Source organism: Sus scrofa, chromosome 11 (genome assembly GCF_000003025.6).
Source record: "Sus scrofa isolate TJ Tabasco breed Duroc chromosome 11, Sscrofa11.1, whole genome shotgun sequence".
NCBI classification, from domain to species: domain Eukaryota; kingdom Metazoa; phylum Chordata; class Mammalia; order Artiodactyla; family Suidae; genus Sus; species Sus scrofa.
This window is the reverse complement of record NC_010453.5, coordinates 70,940,224-70,955,289: the sequence shown is the minus strand read 5'-3', so window position 1 is coordinate 70,955,289 and position 15,066 is coordinate 70,940,224. Positions and strand designations below refer to the sequence as shown.

Below are 15,066 nucleotides of genomic sequence, written 5' to 3'. Positions count from 1 at the left end.
AGAGCTGGTGGACTGGCCCACGAGCCTCCGATTCTCACCAGTGCCAGGATCTTTAACCGACTCAGCCCCAAGTCCCTCTTTGTCAAATTATTCCCCAGGGAGGAATAAATAATTAAAACAACTGCAAAATAATCAGGTGTTCAGACAATCACAATGACTTATAATATGAGTGTAATACAATAAAAATAACCCAATAGACATGATTTATATTTAATCAAAATGAGACCAAATTTTGCAGGGTCCAGGACACCAGAGCCTTCTCAAACCACCGCTATATACCTTCTTCGCAGTAAAAAGCAGACTAGTTACTTACACAAATGAAACCAAAAAAGACAAAAATCAGAAAAATGATTTACAACCATGGTTCTGCTAGCTAACCTTAACTAAAGTTAGAGTAAAGCTCTCTTTATGCTGAGGCAATTATAGAACATGCCATTTTACATATTTGGACATTCTACGCAAATGACGTTATTTTGCTGTCTTTTAAGAATCAAAGCGTTTTATTTTGACCACTTAAGCCACTCTCCTTAAAAGACCTTTAATTGCATGGGAACTACGATGTGGAAGACTGATTTTCATACGAGAAACGGAACCTCTCTTACTGCTCATTACACTTCATTTCCCTGAAACTTTTAAAGAGAGGCTGCCTGGCAAATTGGTTTCTTAATGAGCCAAGGGTCGTCAGGAATTGTTGATGTTTCCCTTGGGCAGATCGTGTTGAGGTTTTTTGCCTCAAGGCTGTATTTCAGACTGGCCAGCCTCAGGGCACTGCCAGGACACCCGACAGCCTCTCCTTTGGCAGCCGCTGCATCTAAATGCGGTGCTAGCCCTGGCCAAGGCATGTCATCTCTGGACTAACAGTTTTTTAACATGTAAACCTTGATGATTTTTTTAAAAAATGTGGTAAAACTTTGAAAAGCACTGCATTCCCTTCCAAAATACTAAAATTAGAATACGGAAGAAGAAAATACCAAAAACCCAAAGGACAAAGGATGGGAAATGAGGTTTTAGAAGCCAAAAGTCACCACATGTTGAAGGTTGCAGAGTAAAAGAAGGCCCTCGAAGTTAGTGGGGAAATTATGGGATTTTTCTCTAGCTTTTTTCCACTTTTTTTTTTTTTTTTTTTTGTCTTTCATTTTTGGCAATCTGATGAGGTTATTTCTGGGCATGAATTTCTTTGGGTTTATCATTCAACTTCTTGAATTGGTAGGTTTACGTCTCTGCCAAACTTGGATCAGCCACTACTTTAAAAAACAAAAAACTTTTTTAGCAGACAACTCCTTTTCTTTTCTTTCTTTGGGGGAGGGAGGGAATGGCCATTTGTTACGGACAAGTCCCTAAAGCTATGTTAGTTATTTTTCAATGTTTTTCTCTTCGTTATTCAGAATAGATATTTTCTACTGACTCATCTTCAAGTTCACTGACCCTGGCTGGCATCTCCATTCTGCTACTGCATCCACCCAGTGATGTTTTCTTAAAATTTCAGTTATTGTAAATTTCGCTTTGAAAATTTCCATGAGTGTTCTCAACAGCTTCTACAACGCTGCTGAGTGTATTAGTTACTGCTGTGTCACAGGTCACCACAAGCTTTGTTCCTTAGGAGAACGCACATTTACCATCCTACACATTCTGTCAATCAGAAGCTATAGCACAGCCTCACTGGATCCTCAACTTGGCTTCAACCCAGGTGCTGGCCAGAGCCCTGTTCTCATCTGGAGCTTAACTGCTGATGTGTCTGGTAGAGTCTGCTTCCCTCCCTCTCTAAGATCCAGGGCCACAGATTCTCACTGGTTGCCTGCTGGAGGAAGGATTTAAGACACAAAAAGCCCTAATCAAAAAGGCAAAGGATTGATGTCCAACTGCATCAAATTTAAGAGCTCCTTCTCATCAAGACATCATCTGTAAAGTGAAAATATGGGTACAGCGTGGGAGAAGACACCTGAAACACATGTGACCCAAGGGCAGGTAATCTCACAAAACTGCTAAGAGAACAGACAACTCAATATTAAAAACCAAGGGCAAATGAACTCAAACAGGCACCTCACAAAAGAGGAAATTCGACTGTCTGAGCAACATATGAGAAGGTGCTCAGTCTTCATAGTAATTAGAGAAATGCAATTTTTTCATTTATATTTTTAATTAAAAAACTTTTTTAAAATTATATTTGAAGAGTTCCCATTGTGGCACAGTGGAAAACGAATCCAACTAGGAACCATGAGGTTGTGGGTTTGATCCCTGGCCTTGCTCAGCGGGTTAAGGATCCGGCCTTGCCATGAGCTGTGGAGTACGGTGCAGATGGGGCTTGGATCCTGCGTTGCTGTGGCTGTGGTGTAGGCCAGGAGCTGTAGCTCGGACTGGACGCCTAGCCTGGGAACCTCCATATGCCGAGGGTGTGGCCCTGAAAAAACAAAAAATAAAATAAAATAACATTTGATTTACAACGTTGTGCCAATTTCTGCTGTACAGCAAAATGACCTAGTCGTACACGCATATATATATTTTTTCTTATACTATCTTCCATTGTGTTCTATCCTAAGAGATTTGGTATGGTTCCCTATGCTCTATGGTAAAGAGAAATGCAAATTTAAACCACAATGACAATCAGCTAGATTCTCGGCCTACTTGCAAAAAACTGAAAAGCCCAACCAAAAAAAAAAAAAAACAGTGTTAGCGGTGCAACTATTAAAACTCCTACATACTGCTAGTGGAAATGCATTTTCATACAAACACACGGAAAACCTGTTTGGCTTTACCTAGCAAAGCTGCATGTCTATGACTCAGCAATTCCACTCCTAGGTACACACTCTGGAGATACCTGCACATGTGTGCACAGGATATGTTTACAAGAATGTTCTCTAAAGCACTGTTAGTGACAGTCCCAAACTGCAAAGAACTCAGCGGTTTACCAGTGGAAGGGACGGAATGTGTGCAAACGAACTACGGCACAGGCACAGCAGTGAGACCGAGCCCATCACCACTCCTTGCACATTGTGGCTGGTCTCATAAATCTAGCAAACACCCAGGAAAACAAGACAAGAAAGGATCCATAAAAGAGGCCATTCACATAAAGTTCACAAAGAAGCAAAACTAACAATATATTGCATGTATCCACATAGAGGTGGTAAAACCGTAAGAGAAAGCAAAGAACTGATTGTCACAAAGGCCAAAATATGCTGTGACCTGGAGAACACAGGAAGCTTCTGAGGTCTGGCAATGCTGCCTTTTCCGGGAGCGGATAAGACGGTATCCCCTTCAGTTACTCACGAAATTGTACAGGCGCGTTTCACGCCCTTTTCTTTTGGCCTGTACATTTTACCATGCAAGGTTTCGTGTTTCCAGTCATTTTTCTGCTTCTGCCTGCTCCCGAGAGCACCCCTGGAACCCACCTGCAGTTTCTCTAGGGGACTTAGGACTGAGATGATGGGACTGTTGAAAGCACCTTCAAACACCAGAGACTGGGTGCTTTAAACAAGAGAAACGTACTCTCTCCCAGTTCTGAAGGGGTACGAGATCAGCGGGGTTCTGGGGCGGCTCCCCTCCCGGCTCGCAGGCACAGCTTTCTGCCTGCGTCCTCACAGAGCAGAGAGAGAGCAAGCTCTCCCTTGCAGGGCACCCATGAAGGCGTCCATCCCACCACGAAGGCCTCAACCTCACTACCTCATCTAACACTAGTCAGCCCCAAAGGTCCCACTTCCCAATACCATCACATTGGGTGTCAGGGCCTCAACATGAGTTCAGGGGTCACACATTCAGTCCCTAAGACATGAAAAAAGAAGGAAAAGTTGGATATTATTGCCTGCCATCTGCCTGTAGTATGCAGATTCTAGGATGACCCATCGTGCTCCCTCCTTACAGAGGCAGAAGCACAAAGATGAGATTATGCCATCACCCCAATCACCCCTGTGATTATGCTATGGTAAGTGATATGGCAAAGGCGAAGGGATTTTTCAGATGCAATTAAGGTCCTCAATCAGGTGACTGAGCTAATCAAGAGTGCCCTGGTGGGCCTGACTTAATCAGATGAACTATTTAGAAGAGAGACTGGGCCATCCCCAAGGTCACTGAGATTCTCCTGCTGCCTTGAGAAGAAGCACTGTTTTCAGTTCCACAGCTACAAGGAATGACTTCTCCCAGCAACTGTGTGAACTTGGGAGAGAGGGATCCTGAGCCTCAGTTGAGACCACAGTCCAAAGCAACACCTCACTGAGGTCTTATAAACCTCGAGCAGAGAACCCCAAGCCAGGACCCACAGGAACCATGAGATGGTAGGAACGCAGGTGGTGAGCTGCTGTTCGTGTTAATTTGTTACGCAGCACAGAAAACTAGTACACTGCCATCACAATCTCACCCAGAAGACAAGGTCTAAACATAATTCAGGGAGACGGTAAAAGATGAGAAGAGTCAGATACAGCTCTTTAGGCAGCTAAGTAATCACAATTTATCTTCCCAACTAATTCTGATTATTTGAAAAGATACAGAGTACAGCATCCCAATCAAACTCCTGCCATCTAGCAAACTCTTCAGCTAGTAGCTCACGAACTGCTTTATGTTTGTTTCCTAATCGCCTTTCAGGTCAGGGGACCCCAGCCCTTCTACCAGCTACATGGAATAAGACAAAGCCAGACATCTAAGTCCATGAAAATTAAAACCTAAACATTTCAAGTTCCCAGAAGGGACAGGGTGAAGGCAAAACTACATTCTCATCACTCTTCTCATCTTTCCACTTAAAACTTAAAATTTTTAGGACCCAGCAACCATTTTGCAACAGTAACTTCTACTGAGGTGAACCCTAAAGGTCCACACCAGCTGGTACCCACACCCTGTAAAATCCCCTCCCTGGAAGCCTGTGCTGACCTACTGACCCACCTCTGGTGAAAAGAACATGGCAGAAGTGATGGGATGTCACTTCCAAGGTTATTTAATAACGAGACCACGGCCTCCGTCTGGGCTCTCTCTCAGGCTGCCCATCCTGGGGAAGACAGCTGATGGCTGTGAAGCAGCCGCATGGGGAGCCCGTGAGTTCTGGAATCAATCCTCCTGATAACCACAGACTGCCCCTGCCCAGCCACGCTGAGCCTCCAGATGAAACCAGAGCCCGGGCCGACAGTTAGCAAGCTCAGGAGAAATCCCGAAGAGAGGCACCCGGCTAAGTCACTCTCGGATTCCCGACGCACCGCACAGAAATCGTAAAACAATAAGTACTTGCTGTTTTAAAGCATAACGTTTTGGGGTAATTTGTTATATGGGAACAAGTAACTAAGGCCATGCATTTCATACCATGAAATGTAAGATAAAAACCTAAGATGCCGTGAGGTGAGAGTACAAAAAAAGAAAACAATTCAGTAAAAAAAATAAAACTCCAACCTTAAGCACTCTTCCCGAAAGGCCAATGAGTTCACCGTCCTTGGGCTCTGCTACCGTGGCCGTGTTCACGTCACCACTTCCCGTCGTGTCAATGATGTCAATGATTTTCGGTTTTCCATCCGTTGTGACCTGAAAATTAAGAGACAATTCAAATATAAACTAGAGATTTTTGTTTTCACCCTTAAAGCAATGCCAGACCCCATATACATGTGTGCGTGTGTGTAACATATCATATAAAATCTGCCTTCATTTCAAAAAGAGAACTGAACTGTTTTAGGCCACGAGCCTGACATACGCTGACAAGAAAATGTCATCACAGAAAAGAAGACAGGCTCCTCCCAGGGGTTTTCATAGACTGAGGAACCAAACACTTGCGGGAGGCCACCCCGACAGGTGCTGGGGAGCCGGCAACGATCAACACGCAGACTCCCTGACCGCAGAGACTGCGTTCCATGGACTCAAATAAATACACTACATGACACGACAGACAGTAACCATCACCACGAAGGAAAATCCAGCAGGAAAAGGAGGCACCGTGAAAGACGCGGGGCTTTCCGCTCTAACTAGGCTGGTCAAGAAAGGCGTCGCTGAGACGGGCCCGACGAGGCTGCTTTGGGCTGGGCAAGGGGGAAAGTACTGAGCAGCATCACACCATCGGGAACCGCGCCGGCCCTCGAGCCCAAGGTGGGACTGCGCGCCAACCGCGGTCCCTCCGGCTCGGACGCTTCCGGTGACGGCTCACGGCTCACCTGCCGGGGAGCGCTGGCCGTCCGGAGACCCGGGTCCAGGTCGAGCCCCCGTCCCGACCTGCGCGACTGGCGTCCACACCACCGCCTCCCGCCGGCCGCCGGCGGCGCCTGGGCCCGGACCCCGCCAGGGCCCCGCTCCCGCCGCCCCGCAGCGCTCGGCCTCCCGCCTCTCGGCCTCTCGGCCAGGGCGCCTCGGCCTGGCCTGCTCTGTCTCCCCAGGTGCCCCCGGGAGCCCGGTCTCCCCTGCCCTTCGGCTTCCTCCCCGACGCCCTCACCCGCCCAAGTGCCCACCATCCTAAACGCACTCCTCGACGCGGCCTTGGGCCCGGCTCCGAACAGCTGTAATTGGAGTAATTGGAGTAATTGGAGTCCCGATTACAGCTGCGCCTCCTCACCCTCCTCCCGAGAGAGGGGAAGCGCCAGAGGGCGAGGCCTACGTCTGCTGCCCGCACCTGGCAGTGCCCTGTGGGCTCCTGGATGCGGCTGGGCGGCGGCAGGGCCTCACACCGACCGCTCGACCTTTAAGACGGGTTCTGCGGAGCAGCCCAGACGCTCACACGGATGCTGCGGGGACACTCAAAGCCATCCTGCCCTGCGGGAAAAGCCTCCTGGGGCTCTTTCGGCGCTGGCTGTGCGAAGGGCATCTGTGCCATCCAAGACCCACGTGCTGAGTTACCAACAGGAATCAGGTGTGGAGACAAAAAGAAGACCGACAGACGCAGAGCCTCCAGAGAGAAACGGGATGGAGAAAAGGCCCCAGTGCAGCAAGAGCACGGCCTGCCTTTCCATCTGGAGGCTTCTCCCTCAGAGAGCAGGTGCGGGGTCTGTTCCCAGGCGTCTTTCTGCTCTCGCGCCCCCTCCCCAATACCAGCCACGACCTCCTTAAAGCTCTGTGGTTAAGGGGTTCCCGGAAGGAGGGGGGAATTCACTATGTGGAGGAAACAAAGACACACACTTTGGAGTTCCAGTCACGGCCCAGCGGGTCAGGAACCCGACTACTATCCATGAAGATGCTGGTTCCATCCCTGGCCTCGCTCAGGGGGTTAAGGATCCGGCACTGCCGTGAGCTGTGGTGTAGGTCGCAGACGCGGCTCAGGTCCCGCGTTGCTGTGGCTGTGGCAGAGGCTGGCAGCTGCAGCTCCGATTCAAGTCCTGACCTGGGAAAGTCCACATGCTGCAGGTGTGGCTCTAAAAAAAAAAAAAAAAAGACACATTTTTTTCCTTCACAAGGCAAAACGAGGGGGTGGCTGGTGGATCCTACATCTCAGGCCCATCACTGACCAGCTCGGGGCTGACAGCTTTGTCAGGGTCACACAGCCGTTACTTTAACGTACTCTAATTCTGAGGCTGGATGTCTGCTTTTCGGGGGCTGGCCATACTAGTCACAAGTATTCTAACACTCAGCAGGCTCAACATCATAATTAAAAAAAAAAAAAAATCACTGTGGAAATCATACCAAACTCTGATAAGATTATAAAACTTAAATCAGATACTGATTTTAAAGGGACTAGCTAAGTATCTTTCAAAATAAACCAAAATGAAAACAATGAAGGAAAAACATAAGAAAATGTAACAAAATCAAAATAGAAACCACTAAGAGAAAGTTAATACTCTCCAGTGAAGTTAAAACTAGCTAGACCATGTACTAAGAACATAAATAATCTATTTTAAAATGTATTCCAAATATGTACATAATTTGAAAACTAAACCACAACCCTAAGAACACAAATCGCTTGTCTTCATTTTCTCACGCAGTGAGCAAACAACTTCAGTGACTTGAGATCGGAGTTCCTGTGGTGGCTCACCAGTAACAAACCCAACTAGCATCCATGAGGATGTGGGTTCAATCCCTGGCCTCGCTCAGTGGATTAAAAAGATCCAGCGTTGCAGGAGCTGTGGTGTAGGTCGAAGATGAGGCTGCGATCTGGCGTTGGCTGTGGTGTAGGCCGGCAGCTACAGCTCCAATTCCACCCCTAGCCTGGGAACTTCCATATGCCGCTGGTGTGGCCCTAAAAAGATAAAAGAAAAAAAAAAGAAGAAGAAGAAGAAGAAAAAGAATCACACGAGATGGCTAACAAGACAGACACAGATTGCTGTCCTTAGAAACCTCATCAGAATGCGAGCAAAGAAGGCCTAAGGGGACTTAGCGGCTTCCTTACCATCTACTCTTGCCGCAAGATTTACCCACTAGGATCTGATCTCCCTCCTGCATGAAAAATTCTCATATGTGCAATTGTCTGTCCACTGCTTCTTCCTTCATCTTGAGATAAAAGGAACCGCTCCACTGGCGATAATAAGATAGTAGAGGGAACTTAGGCTTAGGAAGGAGAGGTTTGACTGAGGCAGACCAGCTGAGACTCTTGTAGAGGAGCTGTGAGAAGGAGCCGAAACGGAACCGCTAACGTTAGAACCGTATCTTTGATCCTTAAGGAGGAGGGTCACATGGGACTGAAGGCACCATTTGTATGCGGAGCGCTAAGGTGACAAGCTCTGGGACCTGGGCTGGGAGGCTGGGAGGTGCTGGCTGGACAAAATAGAAACGGCCCAGGGTCAACGGCGGGCTGGGGTGGAGTGGATGCGGACAGAAGAGGTGAGATGAGACCAAGGCTACCCAAGGAGCTGGGGCTGGTGGAGAAGGGCTGGGCAAGGCTCGCACTCAGGGGGTTTTCTACAAAGACATGTGGGATACACAAAGAGTTTTGCATTACATTCAGCAAGGGAATGATGGAAGGGTTTGTTTTCTTTTTTTTTTTAAAGGGAAGTAATTCTGGCAATCAGTGTGAAGCCGGACGAGTGGCCGGGAGGCCCTTGGCTACTATGGGTTCATTTCCAAGCCCCATCTAAGCCCCATTTCTTGTCCATGAAGCCAGACAGGTCCAGCTCTTAGTGGGCCCCTAACCACCAACCTCTCTTCGCAGTTACAGTCTGCGGGACTACATCATCTTTTTTCTTTTTCTTTTTTTTTTTTTAAGCCACACCTGCTTCATATGGACGTTCCCAGGCTAGGGGTCTAATCAGAGCTGCAGCTGTAGGCGTACACCACAGTCACGCCAGATCCGAGCCCCATCTGTGACCCATGCCACAGCTTGAGTCAACAGCGGATCCTTAACCCACTGAGTGAGGCCAGGGATCGAAACCGCATCCTCACGGACACCTCACTGGGTTCTTAACCCGGTGAGCCACCACAGGCACGCCAGGATCCCATCACTTTCAATGCAAAACAGTAGGCACCCAGCAGATGCCTGACCATCTGCAGAAGAAAGACTTAATCATTCAATTCTCACTCCTCTCCTACTGGCCACCCTCTACATTTAAGCAGCCTACACAGCTGTCACAAAAGAGAACAGGCTGGCACCAAGCATGGGACTCCCCACTCTGCTTCTGAAAGTTTTCACTGTGCCTCTAGGCCTCTACTCAGACCCCATCGGCCTTTCCAAGTGGCCTTTCTTTCCTTTTTATTTCTATCCACCTCTTGATGATGTAAGCACAGCTCTATAAAACACATTTGTTAGAGGGAAGAGGGGGGAAATAAACCTTAAAAATTCACTCATGTTGGAGTTCCCGTCGTGGCGCAGTGGTTAACGAATCCGACTAGGAACCATGAGGTTGCGGGTTCGATCCCTGCCCTTGCTCAGTGGGTCAAGGTTCCGGCGTTGCCGTGAGTTGTGGTGTAGGTCGCAGACGCGGCTCGGATCCTGCGTTGCTGTGGCTCTGGCGTAGGCTGGCAGCTACAGCTCCGATTAGACCCCTAGCCTGGGAACCTCCATATGCCGCGGGAGCGGCCCAAGAAACAGCAAAAAAAAGACAAAAAAAAAAAAAAAAAAAAAAAAAAATTCACTCATGTTTGCACCTCACTACATTGCTTTCAAATGGCCATGTTTAGGTCAATCTCTGAGTTAAAGGTGTTAGAAGACTTAAGAATTTTCTTTCATTTTACTTCAAATATGCTATTGCTTAAACACTGATTATATGCACATATCTAATGTATATTTATCCTTCAGAGAGTTGGTGATTTAAAAGATCCAGCATAAACTCCTTTTGCTAAATAGCCTGGCTTAAAAAAAAAATCAGTGTTTTAACACTTTCCTTGAGCACTCTGAGGTCCCATGTAATTAATTAATCGCCTCAATTTTCACAGCAACACCGTGGGATGAGAATTTCTGCTACTTTACAGAGGGAGTAATGGAATTATTTGATAAGCAGGTATGGGACATTCTACAGGAGTATTTTTTTCTGAGACCGTACTCCTCCCAACTCTTCAGAGCCTCTTATTATCCTGACAAAAGAGCCAGTGAACCACTTATCCCAGCTGTTCTCCTCCCACTTGGCCCTATAAAAAGTAAACATACACCGCAACAGAATGGAAACCCTCACTACCCTGTAATGAAGCCTCAATGAGGTGATGGCCCTGCCCTGTCTCAGGAACACAACTGTACCGCTAGGGCCAGCCGCAAGGGACCCATCACCTGCCCCTCTCCTGAGGCACCAGAGCTGTCTGGCAGGGCCACCAAGAGGCGTGCCAGACTCGAAGAATGAACAGGAGGAAGTAAGATTCCTAGAGGGATTCCCTACTGAGTCAGCCAAACTGGGTCCCTTTTTCCCCTGCATGACACCCTAACTTCCAAAATGCTACCTCAATTACTAGAGAGCACACACAATAAAAGATGGGGACGAGGTGTGGGGGCGATTATTAAACTTCAGCTTTTGAAGAAATACAGATGAAGGGACTGATACAAGGGACAGACAGCACACAGGAGGATTAGCCCAGGTTAGACTTTGGGGAGGTGGATCCTGAACAGCGGTGGGATTCTGTTTATTACTGGCTTTCAGTAAAAGGCTGAGGCTGAATTCAAAAAAGTCAAACTTTGAAGACTTTAATGAGAATGCTTTCAATGGAAAGACACATGTTTTAAAACGACCTTTGGGATGGTACCTTGACCTAGCGATTTCAAAGGTGCCTGAGGCAAAACGGGGTAATTTTAAAAAATCATAAAGTGCTGTCTTACATTTTGAGGCTGAAAAATAAAAATACAAAAGCATAATTTAATGCCGTCTGAAGAGTTCGCCAAAAACAAACTCGACTGGGTTCTTGTGTCAAACAAAGACTAAGCCATGCGTTTTCAATGACCCTAAACAAGCACACTGCAGAAGAGGATTTAAAAATAGAACACATAAAACTACCAGAGGAAACAATTCCGGAAGTTGACTGAGTTGTCTTCTTGAAAGCCGGCTCTTGCCTTTCAAGATAAACCATTCCTCCCCAAACCAAATCTCCCGAACGGCAGCGATAAAAAAGGAAGTTCACATGGGTCATTTGCCCCTATCTCCTCCCCACCCCCACCCTCCCGTAAATAATAAAACTGTGAAATCTCGTTTGCAAATAACAGGCACGGGGTGAGTGGGTTCCGGAGACACGAGGAACCCGCGAGGAAGCTGGCGAGGTGGACAGGGGCCTGAGGGCCCTGGCCTGGCAGCGCCTGGGAGGAAGGGGCTTCCCGGGCGACAGACGCACCCGGGAGCCCCGACCAACCCCGCGGGGCACGCAGCTTTTATCTGGGCCGGGATCACGGCCCAGCCGGGGCTCCCGGGCCCCGGGCCGTCGCCCTCCGCCGGGCCCCCGCGCCCGCCCTGCCCTTCACCTCTTTCCGGCGCCCTGGTCCCCCTCCGCCGCAGAGCGGGCTTCGGCCTGCGGGGCTCCGACGCCGCGTCCCCGGCCCGCCCGCCCGCCGGCTGGCCGCCCGCGCCCCCGCGCCCGGGCCCTCGGCGGCTGCCGCACCTGCATGCCCGGAGCCCCGGGGTCGACCCCGGTGTCCAGGACGGCGATGAGCACCCCCCGCCCGTCATACTCCGGGTAGCGGCAGAGGAAGGAAGCGGCCCCGGTCTCTTTCTTTGGGAGGAGGCCGTGGAAGGGGAAGGGCTCCTCGGTCGCGGCGGTGGCCATGGACGCAGGCTGGAGGGCGAGGAAGAGGCAAACTGCCAGGCTGCGCGCGGACAGGCGGCGCGAGGACACCCGGGCGGCCGCGGGCCTGGGCGGGGGCGAGGGGCGGGGCCGGCCGCCGGCCAATCCCGGCCCGCCAGGGAGAGGCGGCCAATCACGCGCTGCGACGTAAGCCAAAGGCGCCGCTCTCGGGAGCCGAGCGGAGTGTTGCCCGGGCCGCAGAGAAGGAGGCGGAGTTTGAGGCATAGCTGGAGGGTTCGGTTCTAGAACCCGGGGTCTTAAAGGGACGCACGTTTAGGGTTTTTAGGGTAAAGGGGCTGCCAAGCAAAGTCAGCATGTCCTGAATCAAAACCATCCCCGGCGGACGAGGAAGGAAGTGATCTGCCGGTCTGGAGTAGCAGGAACCCCGAGCTGGCCAGCGATGGCTTCTAACTTGTTGTGAAACTTCTCAGTCCGCCGCTGCAGCATCCCCAGGTGACCCGAGGAAAGGAGCCAGCTCAAGCACGCTAAACCCCTAGGAGTTGGAGATTGGCGAAATGCCGGGACATAAGTTTCTGAGAGAGAGCGCTTTGATTCAGGCGTTTAAGGATTGTGTTCCCCTGCCTGTCTCGAGTGTGTCCGTTTGAGCCGGGCCGGGGAGTAAAAAGGAATAAGGTGGGGAGGGACCAAAGCTTCAGTCAACTGGAAGTGGGTTTGTCCGTTTTGTCGGCCTTGTAACGCGGTACCAGGCAGAAGTGGGCCTCTCCTATCCTCACTGCTTAACGCTGGGCGCCAGGGGTTTCTGAAAAACATTCTTCTCGCTCTCCATCTCCCCCTCCTTAAATTGATGTTCTTGGTTGCTCCTAAAAGTTCCCCAGTTATCGAGCCCTAAGTTACAGTTTTTCAGATAATCAGTGGCGTCTATAAATTGCTTCATGGTACACTAGTAGCTCTTTCATGATCTTTCTGTCTGTATTCGTGCCAGGGTGATTTTAGTCGCGTGCGTGTGTGCCCGCCAATGACCCCTTTGGCAAGCCGGTGAGGCTTACAGACCCCCGTCTCAGAGCAATTTTAAGCTCAAAATGAAATAGGATTACAAAAGAAATTACGTTGAGATAGTTACAGAATATTAAAACTAACTTTGTTATGTGCCAATAGATTTATACGTGTGTATATAGTTATATATATGCTTCCTTACATTAAATAATAGGAACTAGCACCAAATCTAATAAACTACCATTATTTCAAAGTAGTAAAGGGCATAAATGATATCTTGAGATGCTTGTGACTATACTGTGATAAGAAGCTGATTTTTATTGGTGACGCTAACAGTAACTGCTAATACCACTCTGCTCATTGCCTGCATCTGTAGTTGAAGGAAACATTTAATTGAAAGGTTAGTGGAAATAAAGACTTTTTTTTTTCTCCTAAAGTTTTTGAATCCCTCAGATTCTCTCATGGGTTCCAAGTTCAAGAATGCCTGTTGTAAAGGGAAATACTCTGTAGACCAGTTTCCAATCCACAGGATTCGAAGGTTCTCCCTGAGGTCTCAAAAATGACTGTAAAGGCGGAGTGCCCCTTGTGGCTCAGTGGTTAAAGAACCCAGCTAGTATCCATGACGACGTGGGTACGATGTCTGGCCCCTCTCAGCGGGTTAAGGATTCACAACTCTGAGCTGTGGTGTAGATCGCTAGATCGCAGATGCAACTCTGATCCAGCTTGGCTGTGGCTGTGGTGTAGGCTGGCGGCTACAGCCCCTATTCGACCCCTAGCCTCATGAGGCCCTAAAAAGACGAATAAATAAAAGCAGTCAGACATTTTACAACACTCTGCCTTCTTGAAATTTTGTTAACACTCTACACAGAATTTTATCCTAATGTAATTCACATTTATAATGGAAAGTCCTATTATTTATTATCTGAAGCTATATATACTCTAATATTTAATTTAAAACTTTTTCCTGGGATCAAAATATTAAAATTTTGAATCGTCTTTCAATTATTGGAAAGTTGATCAAAATGACATGAATAAATCAAGCTTTGATTAAAGATTTGATTAAGATGAAAAATTACAGAAAAAGAAAATTTTTATTGAAAATGCAGCTCTTAAAAAGATGTATGAGAGGTATATTTGGGGCCTTTGATTAAAGGTCTGACTGACAGTTTTTCAAATTGTTCCTTAATTTGACACCCAAGAAGCTATTCTCAGGGGGTGCATGATAGTAAACCGCCTCCCCCCCCCCTTAGGAAGCAGGGGACCCAGCTCTGAAATGGGGCCAAGGGGGTAAGATATGACCTTGCACTAGAGGCATGCCTTCAAGCAGATAAGTTTGGGAAAGAGTAGATATGACATTTACGCCTCTGCAAATTGAAGATAATGAAATTATCCATGACTTTGTACCACTGTTTTAGAGAAATCCTGAAATCACTGTGCCTCAATACGAAGCATTTGCGCTGCCTTCAGGCCGCAGCATTCTCCACAGTATGTGTTTACACCGCCTCCTCTCTTGATCTAATGCCATTGCCATCTAAGAGATCTCTTTCAATGCCAAGACCGCTTGCGCAACTTGACAAACAGCCTGCCAGTTCATTGACTATCAGGAGGAAACAAGTAGAGGCTAGTTGGAGTAAACAACGAAGATAACAGATAAATAGCTACCAGGGCTGAGGAATGGGGAGGAGGAGGAAGGGGAGGATAGGACGCAACAGGGTCAGTAGACCACGGCGTCCGTCCATCATCCTATCTGGGGCAAAGTAATAGGCTGGGAGCACGAACCCTCCCACACAGCGTTGTTCAGAGCGGGAAGTGCCGACGCCCACCCACGCCCCCTTCCCCATCACCTGCAGGTTTGAGGCCGAAAACAAGTGCGGAGGTGCGGGGAGAGAGATTGTGAAAGCGTCCCCCACGTCCCAGCGGCAGGACTTTGAACTCCCGCGCAGTTTGCAGCGCGACCACTCCTCCCGCGGGTGGCACCCAGGCCGTGATTGAGTGAAGTAGGAACGCTGGGCCCATCCGTTCCTGCGAAACGAGGAACTT

At 48.6% G+C, this 15,066-nt stretch overlaps 1 protein-coding gene across 18 annotated transcripts in view; it reads right to left on the bottom strand.

The window, feature by feature from the left end:
* The window catches only part of TPP2 (tripeptidyl peptidase 2), a 66,240-nt gene extending 54,092 nt beyond the window's left edge, over positions 1-12,148 (bottom strand). For 5 of the 18 annotated variants that reach the window (XR_002336739.1, XR_002336740.1, XR_002336743.1 and 2 more), the window contains exons 1-2: positions 11,890-12,148; positions 5,365-5,493 (exon numbers count right to left, since the gene is read on the bottom strand). Coding sequence is in view for 7 of the 18 variants with exons in the window: in XM_021065882.1 (XP_020921541.1) it covers positions 5,365-5,493; positions 11,890-12,054 (294 nt within the window). In the remaining 11 variants the exon portion in view is untranslated. The remainder of the gene's footprint in view (positions 1-5,364; positions 5,494-11,889) is intronic. The other 13 variants (XR_002336747.1, XM_021065882.1, XR_002336744.1 and 10 more) reach the window with 9 other exon arrangements.